The 14704-nt window shown below is 56.3% G+C and overlaps 2 protein-coding genes across 5 annotated transcripts; one reads left to right on the forward strand and one right to left on the reverse strand.

Moving 5' to 3' along the window:
- Positions 1–160: 160 nt before the first annotated feature.
- IMPDH2 (inosine monophosphate dehydrogenase 2) lies at positions 161–11642 on the forward strand. Of its 4 annotated transcripts, XM_085235467.1 has the most exons (16): positions 161–320; positions 405–453; positions 524–625; positions 975–1049; positions 1519–1725; positions 2920–3009; positions 3669–3756; positions 4641–4840; positions 5557–5647; positions 6475–6570; positions 7913–7984; positions 10165–10308; positions 10478–10622; positions 10705–10848; positions 11199–11282; positions 11382–11642. In XM_085235467.1, exons 1-16 carry the CDS (start codon positions 223–225, stop codon positions 11401–11403), a joined length of 1707 nt encoding a protein of 568 aa, XP_085091593.1. In that variant the 5' UTR covers positions 161–222; the 3' UTR covers positions 11404–11642. The 4 variants fall into 4 exon arrangements, with proteins under 4 accessions (XP_085091593.1, XP_085091594.1, XP_085091596.1 ...); XM_085235468.1 differs by lacking the exon at positions 7913–7984; XM_085235470.1 differs by lacking the exon at positions 2920–3009.
- A 1344-nt stretch (positions 11643–12986) lies between these two features.
- On the reverse strand, positions 12987–14230 carry NDUFAF3 (NADH:ubiquinone oxidoreductase complex assembly factor 3). Its single transcript, XM_085235508.1, has 5 exons — positions 14022–14230; positions 13741–13933; positions 13596–13662; positions 13373–13473; positions 12987–13295 (listed from the first exon to the last, which is right to left on the reverse strand). Exons 1-5 carry the CDS (start codon positions 14078–14080, stop codon positions 13176–13178), a joined length of 540 nt encoding a protein of 179 aa, XP_085091634.1. The 5' UTR covers positions 14081–14230; the 3' UTR covers positions 12987–13175.
- Positions 14231–14704: the final 474 nt, after the last annotated feature.

A 14704-nucleotide genomic window follows, 5' to 3' on the forward strand; every position in this document is an offset into this window, starting at 1 on the left:
TGGCGGGGCGAGCCGGCCCCCCGCGGGCAGGGCTACGGGCGGCGGCGTGCCGCCGCGTTACGTCACGGCACGCAGCGTTACGCAGTTACGTCACGTGACGTTACGTCACGCCGGGCAGGCCGCGCTCTCGCTGCGGTGGGGGCGGTGCCGCGGGATCCCTGCCGGCCGCCGTAGGGTCGCGTGTACGGGCGGGGCGGGGCGGCGCGGGCGGCGCGGGGCGGCATGGCGGACTACCTCATCAGCGGCGGCACCGGCTACGTGCCCGACGACGGGCTGACGGCGCAGCAGCTCTTCAGCTGCGGGGATGGGCTCACCTACAAGTGAGGGAGCGGGGCCGCGGGGCGGGGGGCGCGGGGCGCGGGCGTCGGGCCCGGCGCTGAGGCCTCTCCTTTTCGTTCCCGCAGCGATTTTCTCATCCTGCCCGGCTACATCGACTTCACGGCGGACCAGGTGGTGAGTGCCGGGGGGCGGGATGGGGGCTGGGGGGGCCCGCGCCGCTCACCGCCGCTCTCCCGGCACGCAGGACCTGACCTCGGCGCTGACCAAGCGGATCACCCTGAAGACTCCGCTCGTCTCCTCGCCCATGGACACGGTGACCGAGGCCGGCATGGCCATCGCCATGGCGGTAAGTGCCCGCCCTGCCCGCACTGCGCCGCGCCGCCGCCCCGGGGGATGCTGGGGGCAGCATGGCGTGGGCCTCTCGGGCACCTGGAGAGCCCTCTGGAGCTCCTGCGAGCTATCTGCTTCGCCCTGTCGCCCTCTAGAGCAGCGGGGAGGGCCGATCCTGTGCTCATCCCCAGGCTGCTGTGCCCCAGGCAGCGCTGCGCATCCTCCTGTCGGTCCCATAGAGAAGGGTCTCTCCGCATCCGTCTGTCAGTCCCCTAGGGAGGGTCCTCTCTGCATCCACCCGTCGGTCCCTTAGAGAAGGGCCATACCCCTTCACCCGCAGCTCTCATCTGCCTCTGTGTCTTCAGCTCACAGGGGGAATTGGCTTCATCCACCATAACTGCACCCCTGAGTTCCAGGCCAACGAGGTGCGGAAGGTGAAGGTGAGCAGCAGGGTGTTTGGGGAGGGTGGTGGAGCAAGGGTTGCCCCGACGCATTGCAGCATCTTGCACGTGGTCATACAGACCTATAGGATGGTTTAGGTCTGGAGCCCTTCCAGCCTGGTGGAGAGCTGGGAGAGGAGCTGCAGCTGCAAGATGAGATTGCAATGTGTGCTGGATCTTTTCAGAGTGGTGGTGTTGGTGTGGTTGCCTGCAAAAACCTCGTGCTTTTGTTGTACATTATGTCAAGCTCAGTGTGGGTTTAAAATGTGGGTGGGGATGTTGCCCTTAATTTCAACTAGGAGGTTGGGCTGGGAACTCCTTCAAATCTAATGCAATCTAACTGAGCTTTAGTGCTGTTTTGCATCCTGGTGATGAGCATCTGGCCAGGCTGGGAGGCTGCAGACCTTTGTGCCTGGACGCTGTCTGCCAGGTGTTGCTCAGCCTATCTGCTGAGCCTCTCTCTTTTCAGAAATACGAGCAAGGATTCATCACAGACCCTGTAGTGCTGAGCCCCAACGACAGAGTGCGAGATGTGTTTGAAGCCAAAGCTCGTCATGGATTCTGTGGGATTCCCATTACAGACAACGGGAAGATGGGGGGCAAGCTGGTTGGCATCATCTCATCTCGAGACATCGACTTCCTAAAGGAGTCAGAGCACGACTTGCCCCTGGGCGAGGTGAGCACCTGCTAGATGTGAGTGTTATGCTAGGAAGCCCTTGTGCAAAGGGGAGGGATCAGAGCTTGGCTGTGAGAGGCTGTGTCAGCAGAAGGTAGCAGGCTCTGTGTTAGCTCTGCCAAGTCAGTCTTGTCTAGGGCTGAGCATCTCCTTCATTTACATCCTCTGCAGCTGGTGCTTTCTGTTGGTGCAGGGGTTCCCAGTGTTCTTGCTTGCTGCTGCCGTCCCATTCTGGTGTGGGCTGGGGTTGCAGCAACTGTCCTGTGCCCAGTAAGCCTGCCAGCCTTCCTTTCCTGGCCTGCCTTTCTCTTCACGCCTCATCTTGACTACTCACTTTTTTAGAATAACACTCTGAGCATGAAGATGAATAAGTTGCCTTTTATAACGCTGCACTCTCAGACTCCCTTCTTGCAGGAACACATTCTCTGCAATGCTGGTGTTGATTCCTGTTAGGTTGGCTGTTTGTGTCACTTGAGCTGTGTAACTGTACACCACGGTGGGTTACACCAGCGGTGCCTCGGGGCCATCCACTGCTCTTGGCTCAGGACTATTATTAGCTCTTGGTGAACAAACTTGTCACATGCTCATCCTTGTTCGCTTTTAAATCTCCTATAAATACCCGTAACAAGAGTCCTGCAACAGGAGCAGGTTCTAAAAGCATGTATGGCCCTTTGACGCAATGCTGATCCATTCAGAAGAACCTGAAGAGAACCTCTGCTCATGCTTTGTGAGGCTCGTTCAGCACTGTGGAGTTGGAAGCTCACTGCTGTTGGAGAAGGCAATGAATGGTCTCCTAGATCTTGCCATGTTTGCAGCCCAGCAGTGGTCTTGCCAGCCCATTTGTTGCTATCCAGTTAAACACGAGGGTCTCCTGTGGGTCCCACGGGATGTTTCTGTGATATTTCGGGCTTTTTCTGAGAGGTAGATTTTGTCAGAGACAAGATTTTAGGTGGATGTAGGCAGGGTGAATATCCTCCCTGATGCAAAATGTCTGCTCTTGTGGTATGAATACCTAAAGTATTTTATCATTTCTTTCGCATGCAACTAATTGACCTTCCTTGAGGTTCAGTCTTCCTTTTCAGCTTTACCTGGCCTTCTTGAGTAACCTTTTGTGAGAACATCACATGTGAACTTTGGGATCACTGGGGTGGGAAGGGGCCGGGTGGTCTCCCCAGCCCTCTGCTTGTTGTTCAGCTGCCGCAGGTTGCTCGGGGCTGTCTGTCTTCAAGGGACGGAAGTCTGACCGCTTCTCAGCTGCTCTTCTGGTGTTTGGCCACAGTCACGGTGAAAGCTGTTTTCCGTATCCCACATCAAATACGCCTGCGTTCCAGCTGTGCCCGTTGCCCCTTGCTTTTCTGCTGTGTTTTGATGTTTGTTTGTCATAGTGAGCGTGGGTGAACATGTTTGTTTGGATTCCAGTGACTCCTTTGCCCCAGTGACCTTCCCAGCAGCTCGCTATTCTGAGCAGAGCCCTCGCAGAGCTGTGTGCTGGGGCTGCTGGCTGCTGGCTGCACACAGGGTTGGGCACAGCATTTCTGCCAGAGCAGCAAGCAGTTCTGGAAGCATCTCCAGCCCTTATTTGCCTGTGCCCTGTTAAAGAAAAGGCTGTTGGTTTGGGTGACATCTTATTGAGGGTCATCTGAGAGTTGTTGCTTGCAGGTGCTCTCCCTTGGCTTGCTGAGGCCCTCTGCCAACTCTTGAATTCACTGCACCAATGGGTTTGGGGGCTGAGTGTGACAGATCCCATCTGGCTGCTGCTCACATGGGGAGCATTGGAGGCTGTTCCTGGGTGTTGCTGGAGGTGTGTTGCTGTGCTGTGGGATCCTTTGTCTGCAGAGCACTCCCACTGCGCTGTGGAGCATTTAACGTGGGCAGAAGGGCTCAGTATTTTCAGATCAGTGCGAAGGAGTTCTTATGACTTTCTGTCTTCTCCCTCCCACCAGATCATGACAAAGCGGGAGGATCTGGTAGTGGCCCCAGATGGTGTCATGTTGAAAGAAGCAAATGAAATTCTGCAAAGAAGTAAAAAAGGTACGTGTGAATGTCTGTGATGCAACAGAGCGGTGGGAGTGCTGGTCTGGGAGGAGCAGGGGGAGAATGTGAGCACATCATCTGTGAGTGGGTGGACCATGGAGAGGCCACGTGCCACAAGGGAAGGACAGCAGGGAGAGTGCACCGAGCCCTGTGCCAGGGGATGGAGTTCACATGTGTTCATCCCAGATCTGTTTGAAGTTTGGGGATTCTTGGCAGCCCAGTGGCAACAAGGAGAATGCCTGGCTGTCCTGCCACACCTCTTCTATTTTGTATCCTGGCATTTGTGTTTTGGCACCCAGTTCAGCTCCGTTACAGTTTGATAGTTTGACTTGAACTCCTAGAATTCTCTATTACACAAATTTTTCAGTCATTTGGGCCCTCTGCAGATCAGGTCAAGTTCAGTAGTTGTGATCCAAACTCAGACTATACCTAAAAGAACATGAGCCACTCGCTCCTCTGAGGAAGCAGCTGATGGTGGAAGATGTCCCTGGCCCCTGGGAAGGAAATAGTGGGGTTTTCTATCCAGCTGCAGTTCTGGCCTCAGTTCTATTTAGTGCATCCTGGCAGCCCAGCAGCTGGGCTTTGATAATGCTGATGGCCATGATAACCCTGTTAGTGGGTGTTCGTGCACCCGGGCAATAGGGAGGAGGAAGAAGGAGGGAAGTTGATACTGAGCATCCTGCTTATGTAGGCTGAATGTTTGCCTTATCATTGGTTGTGCTAGCCATATTGCCAGGAGGCAGGGGGTATCGTTAGTAGCCAAGACAGGTTTAATAATGCAGCTCTGGGTCAGCACGTTGTACCAGTGCCTTCTGCTACTGCCCTGCCACATGGCTCCAGGCTGCTGTCTGTCTGCAGGAATGTTCTCTGTTTCTCTCAAGGCAAGCTGCCAATTGTTAATGAGGATGACGAGCTGGTGGCAATAATTGCCCGCACTGATCTCAAGAAGAACCGAGACTACCCTCTGGCTTCTAAGGACTCCAAGAAGCAGCTGCTGTGTGGTGCTGCTATCGGGACACACGAAGATGACAAGTACCGGCTGGACCTCCTTGTGCAGGCTGGCGTGGATGCAGTTGTGCTGGTGAGCTGCTGGAGGGACTGGGTGGGTGAAGATTTGATCTGAAGATCCCCTGGCAGTGGAACAGCAGCATGTCAGATACTGTCAAGGTGCTCCACCTCTGCTCTTAAAGCTTTCAGGCACAAGGCACAATGGTCAGTGCTGGTGTTTCCACGTTTTTTTCTCATCCATTGTTAGCCTGCAAGTCTGCTGTGCTCTGAGGGCATGGCTGAGCTGTGCTGCAGCTGGAAATGTTTAACCAGCACTGCCAGCTGCCTGGGTCACTGACAGTCAGCGTGGCTTGATCGTGAGGTGGTTGACATCTGGTATTTGGACTGTTCTGCTGCATAATAGAGAGAGATGCATTCCTCGTGCCTTTCTGTTTCACCTGCAGTCTGAGACGAGGCAAACCGTGTCCTGTTGGTAGAGCAGCTGGTTCTTACGTGCAGCCAGATGTGCTGCTTGTTGCCTACTGCTGATAAGTAGGGGAGCTGTGGGATTGAAGTGGGAAGGATATTACTGAAGTCTTTATGATAAACTGCCTTGCACAGGGAGGTACATTACTGTCTTGATAGCAGCTTCTACTCTGGTTCTGTGCTCAGTTTGGGGTGTTATTCTGCCCACTTAGCAAGTTCAGAAGAGATCTCTGTAAGTAGAGCGAAGATCGGAGGTTCTTCCAGAGCTGTGTATATAATCTTTTACAGAAATTCCAGTTGAAATTGGTTTTCTTTCTGTTGCAGGATTCCTCTCAGGGGAACTCCATCTTCCAGATCAATATGATTAAATATATTAAGGAGAAATACCCCAGCCTACAAGTTATTGGAGGAAATGGTAGGCATGTGTTGAAGAGTTCTTGTTTCTAAAGTATGTTTGCTCTCTTAGACATAGAGGGAGCTGCAGGGACATGAATGAAATCATGGAATCATAGAATAGCCTGAGTTAGAAGGGACCTGCAAGGATCATCAAATCCAACTCCTGGCCCCACACAGGACTAGCCAATATTTAAATCCTGTGTCTGAGAGCAATGTGAAATGAACCTGTTGATAAATGTTTGAACTTAATGGTTTCATCTGACTTGTGGAACAGAGCAGCACCATCTGCAGATGCTGAGCAGTATCCTGCTGCTGCCACTGTTGCAGGTATTTCTGAAACCTTTATTCTGCAGCACAGTGCCCTGCAGTACTTGGTAGCCCATTACACATTAGCCTATTTTGCACACTGGTTTAAAATTTTTGGTTAATAATAATGAATATTGCTTTACGTGACAGTCCAGTGGGGACTTTCTCTGCCTTTTGACTGCAAAGTACAGCAGTCCCTGTCGCTACCTGGCTAGCGTGTTATTGGTGCTGCTCTTGACCTGTGCTCTGCCCTCACTGCTCGGTGTGGCCCAGGAGTGTTTGGCATTACATAGTGCCCTCTGCTACCTCGGTCCTTGGGTATAAGGACCTGATGAACCAATGTCATCTCATCTACTGAGCGTGGCTGGGACCCTTAACTCCTGCTTTTGCAGGTAGCAGTGGGCAGGTGGCTCTGGCACAAGTGTCCAGCTGGAGCTCTGGGTAGGGGAAGTTTGCAGCCACAGGGGCAAGCACCAGGGCAGAGCAGCATCATGCACAAATCTGCTTCTCTCTCTTCAAACCAGTTTCTGCTCCCCACAGTTGTGACTGCTGCTCAGGCCAAGAACCTCATTGACGCAGGGGTCGATGCCCTGAGAGTCGGGATGGGCAGTGGCTCCATCTGCATCACGCAGGAAGGTGAGAGAGATCAGCTGTCTCCCAAATAGACCGAAGACATCTGGTCAGCAGAGGTACTCTGCTAAAAGCAGTGCAGCCGGGACAAACTTCTCCCATCGTAACAGCTGTGTCTCACAGCAAGCAGTCCTCCACCCCCTTTGCCCAGGACACTCTCATCACTGGGGTCAAACCTTTGAGGTTGCAGCAGCAGCAAAGGCATTTCCCAGTACTGACTGAGACTGAGTAGAGCAGGTGTGGCACGCGCGGCTTTGCCCAAGGGAGCCATTGGTGTGGGGCAGGGTGGGCTTGGCAGGCAGCCCTGCAGCGAGGGGGGCTTCCCTGCTCTCTGTTCTGTGCTGGCAGAAGCAGCAGTGACAGTGGGTTAATGCACCAGGCTGTCTGTGCTCCCCTTCCCTCTGGCACTAGTGTGCGTGGCGGTTGAGTTTTGGTCTGCTGGGCTCTGTGCCTTTCTGCAGTTTCCAGGCTGAAGAGGGGTTTCTGGCTGTTGTCTCTGCAGTTAGTGGGAGCTTGTGCTGGGCAGAGGCAGTGTCACCCTTAGCTAAGAGGCGCAGAGAGAGCGTCCCTAACGCCTGGAAAAGACTGCTTTGTGGCCAGGCTCAGTCCTCATGTTCTGACAGATGAGGTGCAAAGGGGGTGGTGCAGCACTGCAGCCTGCGAGCACAGCTCCTCTGCTTTGCTCCTCAGTCCTTGCTGTGGGAGATGGCTGACAGATGGAGGTGTTGTGTTAGTGCCCTGCCAGTTCCAATGTGGAACATCCGAGCTGCCCTGGACCTGGACTGTGTTTTTGCTTTGCCTGCTGGGGAGCTGTAGCTGCGGGGATTCTGTGCCTCACAGCCAGCGTTGGGCTGATGCTCCCACAGCAGGAGCAGAACTGAGATGTGTGTGTCCTGCTCTGCCCCAAGGCAGAGAACTGACCAGGGCACACTTTGCTCTGCAGCGTGGTGAACATCTCCGGGGGTGCTGCAGGAGGTCAGGTTGGGTGCTGGCTTGGGGGAAGGAGCAGCACAGAGCTAGAACATGCCACTTTGCAGCAGACAGGGTTGCTAAGTTTTTTTTAAGCACAGCTCCCCAGGCTTTTGGCCCTGTTAGGGCAAGAACTCTGGTTCTGGAGATTGATGGGTTTACCTTCCTGGATGACTGCTGGGGTACGGTGAGCATGCACTGTGCACAGCCAGCCTGGCTGGCTTGGAACTGGCCTGTGGCTTGGCTCAGAGTAGGCAGGATTTGCAAGGTCAGCTCTGTCCCACACCATATGCTCTGCCTAGTAGCAGGTCACTGCTGGGGTCCTTTGTTCTGCTGCTGTTCTTCTGTCTCTAAAATATATGTGTTTGTTTTTGTTTAGCTGCTCCAAAGATCCCTCCAGACCTAAAGTCCCACAGCCCCAAATGCCCTTCTACTGTCACGGGCACCTATAGTAAGTCACTTGCCCTGTTCCCAACCCTAATTATGTGTCTTGAAGCAGGACCCTTATTTGGCTGCACATGGCCCTACTGCTTGTTTGAGAATAATTTAGCTGTAGATGCACTTGGGGTTTTGTGGCTTTGGATACTGGTTTTGAATCTGAAATTGAAGCAGAGAAGCCTTTCTGAATTCCTAAAGCAGGGTCTGAACTGTCAAAACAAAGGGCATTCAGGCCAAAAGCCAGTTCAGGAGCCTGGCTGAACCTCCTGGCTGGATCCCTAGCCAGGCAAGCATCTGGTAGTCCTGCCTTGGGAGATGATCCCTGAGCAGTCCTCAGTCCTGCTCCAAATCTGGGCCCGTTGTGGGGAAGTTATGCACTGGCTGAGGTTGATTTGAAGCTGACTCCCCCAGGGTTCCAAAGGGGCGTAACAGCATGTTACAGCTGTGTACCAGAAGCACATCTCTCCCCACTAATGCCTGATTCTTGTGAGGAGAGAAGGGGCTCGCTCCTGCCCAGCACAGGGTGCAGCTTGGCTCTGTACTTCTCTGATGCTACCGGATTGAGCAGACAGCCATGGTAACCCTTGGTTTTTGCCCTTTCTTTCTGTTTTGAAACACCTCGATGGGAAAGAGGTTTCTGTTGAAGATCCTGGAAGGTTTTCTCTAGCAGTTGATCTTTTAGGGCCACCTTTTGCAGAAACACTAAAAAAAGACAAACCCTCACCCTGACTACTTGGTGTGTGTGTGCTCTGAACCCTGCTTTGGAAGCCTTGCACTTGGAATCTGTGGTGCTGGGCCCTGGGACATTGGGAACGGCGTGATGCTCCCAGGAGCCCTGAGCCAAGTGGTTCCTTAAAGGGCTGGTCTCTGGTTGCTGGCGGAAAGTTTTTGCAGGCTCTTTTTCCTGGCACAATCCTGTAGGTGTCAGGCTTTAGGCCCTCCCAAATGACTTGCTTCTCTCCATTGAGCTCTTCCCTTGCAGCCTCAACATGGCCTGTAGCGGTGTGCTACCAAGTGAGACCATCTCTTTAAGACTAACGGCGTTCATGTTGGACCTGGCAGACCTCCTTGGCTGGCTGAGCCCTAGCTTAATGCAGAGTTTTGTTCCATTCAAATCAGTTCTTTCATGACCTCTACCTGGCTTCCCTCTCTCAGTGGCTGCTGCTGAGCCCTGGGAACAGAGCGATCACAGCCTCTCGGCTTTGGCAGATCTGCCAGGGAGGTGTGCTGCCAGTGCTGCTGCCAGCAGGCTAAGCCACACCTGGAGTTTGCACTCTGAAGTACTAATCCTGCATGTCCATAATCTTATCTGCTGTATCAGACTAACTGTGATTGGCAAAAAGGCTTCCGGTTAATTGTGGGGAAGTCTTGGTGAAAGAAGCTTATTGGCATATTTGCATGCCTGCAGCTGACAAATGTGTTACAAGACATGCCCTGTGCTGATCTTCCCTCAAGCCTTCCAAGCTCAGTGGAAAGCCTCTAACTGCTAGCGACTGGGAAGTGCAGGTAAATCTGGAGCTAATAACTTCCCTCAAGTGGGGCAGCTAAAAGTGACAGAATCCTGGCTGCATTGCAGGGCAGGAACAGAAATTATTTCCTGTGAGCTATCTGATCATCCTGCCCACTTCCTTTTCCACTGCTGCATGTTTGTGTGTGTGTGTGTGTGTGTGTGTGTGTGCGCGCAGGTGTGTATATATCTAACAATATATCTATACAGAGCTGTGCATATTGACTGTCTCCCAGCCAGCTGCCTCTCCACGCAGGAGGCACAGTGGACAGCTGCTGGGTATACAGAGAAGGGGTCTGGCACTGCTAGAAAGGGGCGAGCAGTGGACATGGTCCATGCTAGGGATGCTCAGGAGAGGAGCATTTGCAATCCACTCCGCTTCCTTCCCGAGCTCCCTGTCTGCCTGCTATGAGCCTCGAGCCTTGGCTCATCCCAGGCGTTCCATCAAAGGGCCCAGTCCCAAGATCATCCCCAGCCTGCAGAGCTGAGGGCCACAAGGATGTCCCAGCAGGTATCTCCCAGACATGTGCTTCTCTTGCAACTTGGCCCAGGGAAGGAGCCCCCAGGGATTTGCGAGTTCCTGAGTACTGGGGCATGTGTGTGCTGGAAGCCTAAAGGGCCTGCTGGGGTGGGGAAGCAGTGCTGTGTGGGAGCTGACTCTCTTCCTGCTCTCTCCCCACCTCTAGTGCTGGCATGCGGCCGCCCCCAGGCCACAGCTGTGTACAAGGTGTCCGAATATGCCAGGAGGTTTGGCGTCCCAGTGATTGCAGACGGAGGGATTCAGACAGTTGGACACATCGCCAAGGCCCTCGCACTCGGTGCTTCCACAGGTGAGCAGAGCACACAGCAGCTGAGTTGCGCACAGTGCCACGTGCAGCTCCATATGGCATCAGACTTGGCACAAGAGCACGTTTAGGAGCTGTGTGCTGTCACTGAGGATTTTGGCAGCCACAGCTTTCCTGCTGCTGACCTGCTGCCCTTGGTGATCTCTTGCACTAGTGATGATGGGCTCTCTCCTGGCTGCCACCACGGAGGCCCCAGGCGAGTACTTCTTCTCGGATGGAATCAGGCTGAAGAAATACCGTGGCATGGGCTCACTAGATGCCATGGACAAGAACTTGGGTAGCCAGAACCGGTATTTCAGGTAAGAGATGGTGCTTTGGGGCAGCAGATCAAGTTGTTGGGATCTCTGATTCACAGATTTTCTCATTTCTGCTCCCATGCAGCGAGACGGACAAAATCAAAGTGGCCCAGGGGGTCTCTGGCGCAGTGCAGGACAAAGGCTCTATCCACAAGTTCATTCCATACCTGATTGCTGGGATCCAGCATTCCTGTCAGGATATTGGTGCCAAGAGCCTGACCCAAGTCCGGTGAGTGCTCGCCTGCACTTGTGCTTAGGTTAGGCCATGGTGCTGCCCTCTGAGGTCTCTGGGCAGGCTGTGCCCAAACTGCTGCCTTGCTGTAGACCTTGTCTCCGTTAGACGCTGCATGGTACATCTGCTAGCTCCAGAGGTGCAGGAGCATAGCTTCTCATGAACTTTCTGTTGGCTGGGCCCGAAGCATCATGGGGTTACCTGGCTCTGAGGAGCACAGCAAAGGTCGCTTTGACCACAGCTGGAGGAATCACTGCCTGCCCCATCCCAGCTGCTCTGGCTGACCACGTCAGAGCACTCTGCCCTGGGCTCTGGCTGGCACGTGACTTCTTGTCCTTCCTCCACAGAGCCATGATGTACTCGGGAGAGCTGAAGTTTGAGAAGAGGACAACATCTGCCCAGGTGGAAGGAGGGGTTCACGGCCTCCATTCGTAAGTGCTCCTGGCTGGCAGCTGCTTTTAGCTGCATCGTGGCCCCTTTCTGGGGTCAGATAGGTCAGTAAAAGGGCTGTTTTCCTTTTGTCCTCACAGGTATGAGAAACGTCTCTTCTGAAAGAGGCCCCTCTGTGTCTGTCGTTGTGCCACTTGGCCTCACGCTACCCCCGATGGGAGCTGCTCTTGCTGCAGAAGTGCCATTTCTCTGTAGGCTGCCTGGAGCTCCCTGTATCTGTTGGCTGCTTTATCCCCACCTTCGAGGGTCCACAAGCCACCCAGGAACCATGTTCTTGGGCTGGTGCCTGGAGCCTCGTATGTGTTGGCTGTGTTTTACAATAAAAGAGGAAAAGATGTGTAGCTGGGGTGTCCAGTCAGCCCTTCCCTCTGTCCTGCCCTCTTATTCTCATCTTTTGCTGCTGTCCTCTGCCTGCATGCTTTCAAGAGTGCAGGAACAGGGCCTGAGCAGAAGAGGTGAAGACAAAGGAAGGGGGCAGAGTTTTGTTTTGCTTTATAAAAAAAAAAAAGTGTTTGGAAGTCCTGGGGGCTATCACAGGTCCAGGAGTGTTTTACTGAGGTACTGGATCTTACACCATGTTACACGGCCGCCAGGGGACCTGATGGCCCTAAAAGGGGCGGTGTGTCGGGGAAAATGAGGAAGGGACAGCCCCTTCAGTGAGTGCTTTATGGCTGAGGCAGCTCGTGTTAGCAAACCAACCTGGCTCGAGCAGAAAATGAGCGGCCCCTGGGCAGGAAAAACAAATGTGTATCACCATCAGCCACTGTGAGGAGCAGCCGGAGCCAGCAGTGAGGCAAGTTTGCTGGTGCAGTGACAAACGTGTAGGTGCTCGTGCACATGTATGCAGACAGGCATGCACCTGAGCAAGCACACTGAACTGCCCTGTTTTTGCATGCTTGGTGCTCTCCACAACGCAGTGTTTCTTCTCTCTGTGGCCTTCCCTAAACATCCCAGAACACCTCCCACCTGCAGGCACTCTGCCTGCGCCCCAAACAGCAGCCCAGGCTGGAGGCTGCCATGGGAGCACTGGAGTGCTTGCAGGGGCGTAACGAGCCGGTTGTTTCCTGGAAGGCACACGGACAATGAACTCAAACACGGGCTCACAATCAAACAACAGCCTGTGGGCTTATGAATGCTGCAGAAGTTTGCTTTTCTGCATGACTGCCCACAGAAACAACCCTTGCCTGGCCAAGATAGCTTGCAGCACAGCACTGGGTGCTGAAGGTATTTTACATCTAGATCAACACCCTGCCCACAGCTAAAGATGAGCACTGCTCCTGCATATAGGTGTGTAGTGAACAACAGCACTTCTGTCGCTAACACTGCCTGAAAACACACCTCTGCAGCACGGTGATTTGCAAAAATATGCAAAATTAGATTTGCATATGCTAAAACCAGAACCTGGAATTTCATGGCAGCCAAGCACTTATTCACCTGCAGGGTGGAGGGCAAGCACCACAGTTTGCAGCAGCTCAGGGCTCAGCAAGGAGCCACAAACCCCAGAGGAGAGCCTGGGGCAGGTGAGGCGCTGCTGCCAGGAGACAGCCCTGGCACCTCACACCTAACCCAAGGAGCTGCTGCCCTCGATCCACAGCTCCTGGCCAGCTCTGCAGGGTGGTGAGCACACCAAGCCTAATAGCTCATCATCATCAGCCCACCTTTGCTGAGTGTTAACCACTCCGCGATTGCTTTATACTTCTGATTTATGTGTATTCTCCTTGTACAGCCCCCAAGCACGGCCGTACAGCACTCCACAACCGAGAGGCAGCACTCAGCCAGCAGCTGGGCTCCGACTGCCCATCCTGCAGCGTTTCTCTGCCCGGCGCTCGGCGTGGGGCAGCCCCGGTGCTGCGAGTGGGAGAGGGTAGAGGCATTCAGTCCGTGGCAGAGGGCAGCACCGGGAGCCCCGTGTAGGTGCCTCGCGGGGGGATGAGGCCGGCGGCTGTCAGGCGCTTCTCGCTTGTCAGGAAGTTGAAGGTGGCACACGCGTTGGGCTGCGAAAGGAGAGGGACGGTGCAACGGGTCATTGCGTGGAGAAGGACGGCAGCCAAGGGGCGGGACCCCTCCTCACCGTGTCCTGCACCTCCACGGCAATCCCGCACAGCCGCATCTGCCTCAGCACGGTGGGATGGAGCTGCTCCACTCTGTCCCCCGTGCCCAGCACCAGGATCTCTGCAACGAGGCGCAGAGGTGGCACAGAGGCAGGCAGGCTCCTGCGCTGCCCCGGCGCCCGGAGGGAGCCCCGAGCGGGGGTCCCATCCCCATCCCCATCCCCGCCCCGTGCCGTGCCGTACCTATCCGCGGCTCCAGCAGACGGAACAGCGCCAGGCTTTGCAGCGAGATGTCTCGGTGTGATCCGACCTGCGGGCACAGCGCGGCGCTCAGCGGGGCGGCCCGGTCCCCAACCCATCCCCGCACTCTGCCCGCTCCCGCACTCACGTTCCACTGGAGGATGGCGCGGGGCAGCACGGCGCAGGGCCCGACCACCACGCTGCCGCTGATGCTGAACCCGCGGCTGCTGTAGCCCTCGATGAAGGCGCTGTTGGGACTCTCGGGCCGCAGCACCGTCACCCGCGTCCGCTGGTACATCTCGTCGTCCGACGGCGTCAGGCGGTGCCCGCGGCGCGGCGCCCTGCGGGACCGGCGGCGGCTCAGCCCGGTGTGCCCGCACCGGGACCCCTCCCCCCACGGAGCCGTCCGCGGCCCGCACCGCCCCGCACCCTGTGACGGCCCGCGGACCCTCACGGCCCAACCGCCTCAGCGCCGCCGCCGCCGCCATGGCTCCGCCGCTCCCGGAAGCGGCGCGCGGCCCCGCAGGGCGCCCCCTCGCGGCCGCCGCCGGCGCGGCCGCCGCGCCCCGTCTCCACGCGCGGGTTCGGGGCCGTGGGGCGCCCGCGGAGGCGGCGCGAGGGCGGCGGGACCGTGCCCCGCTCCACCCGATGCGACCGGCACCTGCGGGGCGCGCTCGGTGCGCCCCGAGCCGGGGTGGAGGGACGCGGGGGGCGCACGCGGGGGGCTCGGCGGGCAGCGCGGCCCCGCACCGCGGCGTGGGGTCGGGATTTCACGGGTTCGGCCCCGCGCCGGGCTGTGGAGGGTTCCGGGCGCGGCAGGAGGCTCCGCCGGTGCTGGGTCCGCCCGGGGCGGGCTTTGGCCCCGGCTGCGGAGCAAAAGCGAAACCGGTAGTGTCGGGAAGGGGAAGCGGGTTGTACCGCCGCGAAGGAGTGAACGCGGAGTCCCGCTCCGTCCGAGGGTCCCCCAGCCCCGCGCCGCCGGGGACACCACGAAGCGGCCGCGCCGGAGCTGCGGGTGCCGCCGTGCGGAGGTGAGCGGCGTCGGGGCGGCCCCGCGGGGGTCCCTCGTGGGCGGCCGAAAGTCCGCGGCGCTCCGCCACGGGGCCGCGGTA

The sequence above is a fragment of the Meleagris gallopavo genome, chromosome 14 (assembly GCF_905368555.1).
Source record: "Meleagris gallopavo chromosome 14, MGAL_WU_HG_1.1, whole genome shotgun sequence".
NCBI lineage: Eukaryota > Metazoa > Chordata > Aves > Galliformes > Phasianidae > Meleagris > Meleagris gallopavo.

What these genes read in the sequence shown, in the direction of transcription:
- IMPDH2 (XM_085235467.1), top strand. Translation starts at nt 223, where the DNA reads ATGGCGGACTACCTCATCAGCGGCGGCACCGGCTACGTGCCCGACGAC. An exon ending in ACTTCACGGCGGACCAGGTG is followed by an intron (nt 454 to 523) that starts GTGAGTGCCGGG and finishes CCCGGCACGCAG; the next exon opens with GACCTGACCTCGGCGCTGAC. An exon ending in GCATGGCCATCGCCATGGCG is followed by an intron (nt 626 to 974) that starts GTAAGTGCCCGC and finishes CTGTGTCTTCAG; the next exon opens with CTCACAGGGGGAATTGGCTT.
- NDUFAF3 (XM_085235508.1), bottom strand. Translation starts at nt 14,080, where the DNA reads ATGGCGGCGGCGGCGGCGCTGAGGCGGTTGGGCCGTGAGGGTCCGCGG. An exon ending in GGTCCGCGGGCCGTCACAGG is followed by an intron (nt 13,934 to 14,021) that starts GTGCGGGGCGGT and finishes CCGGTCCCGCAG; the next exon opens with GGCGCCGCGCCGCGGGCACC. An exon ending in TCTGCTGGAGCCGCGGATAG is followed by an intron (nt 13,474 to 13,595) that starts GTACGGCACGGC and finishes GCCTCGTTGCAG; the next exon opens with AGATCCTGGTGCTGGGCACG.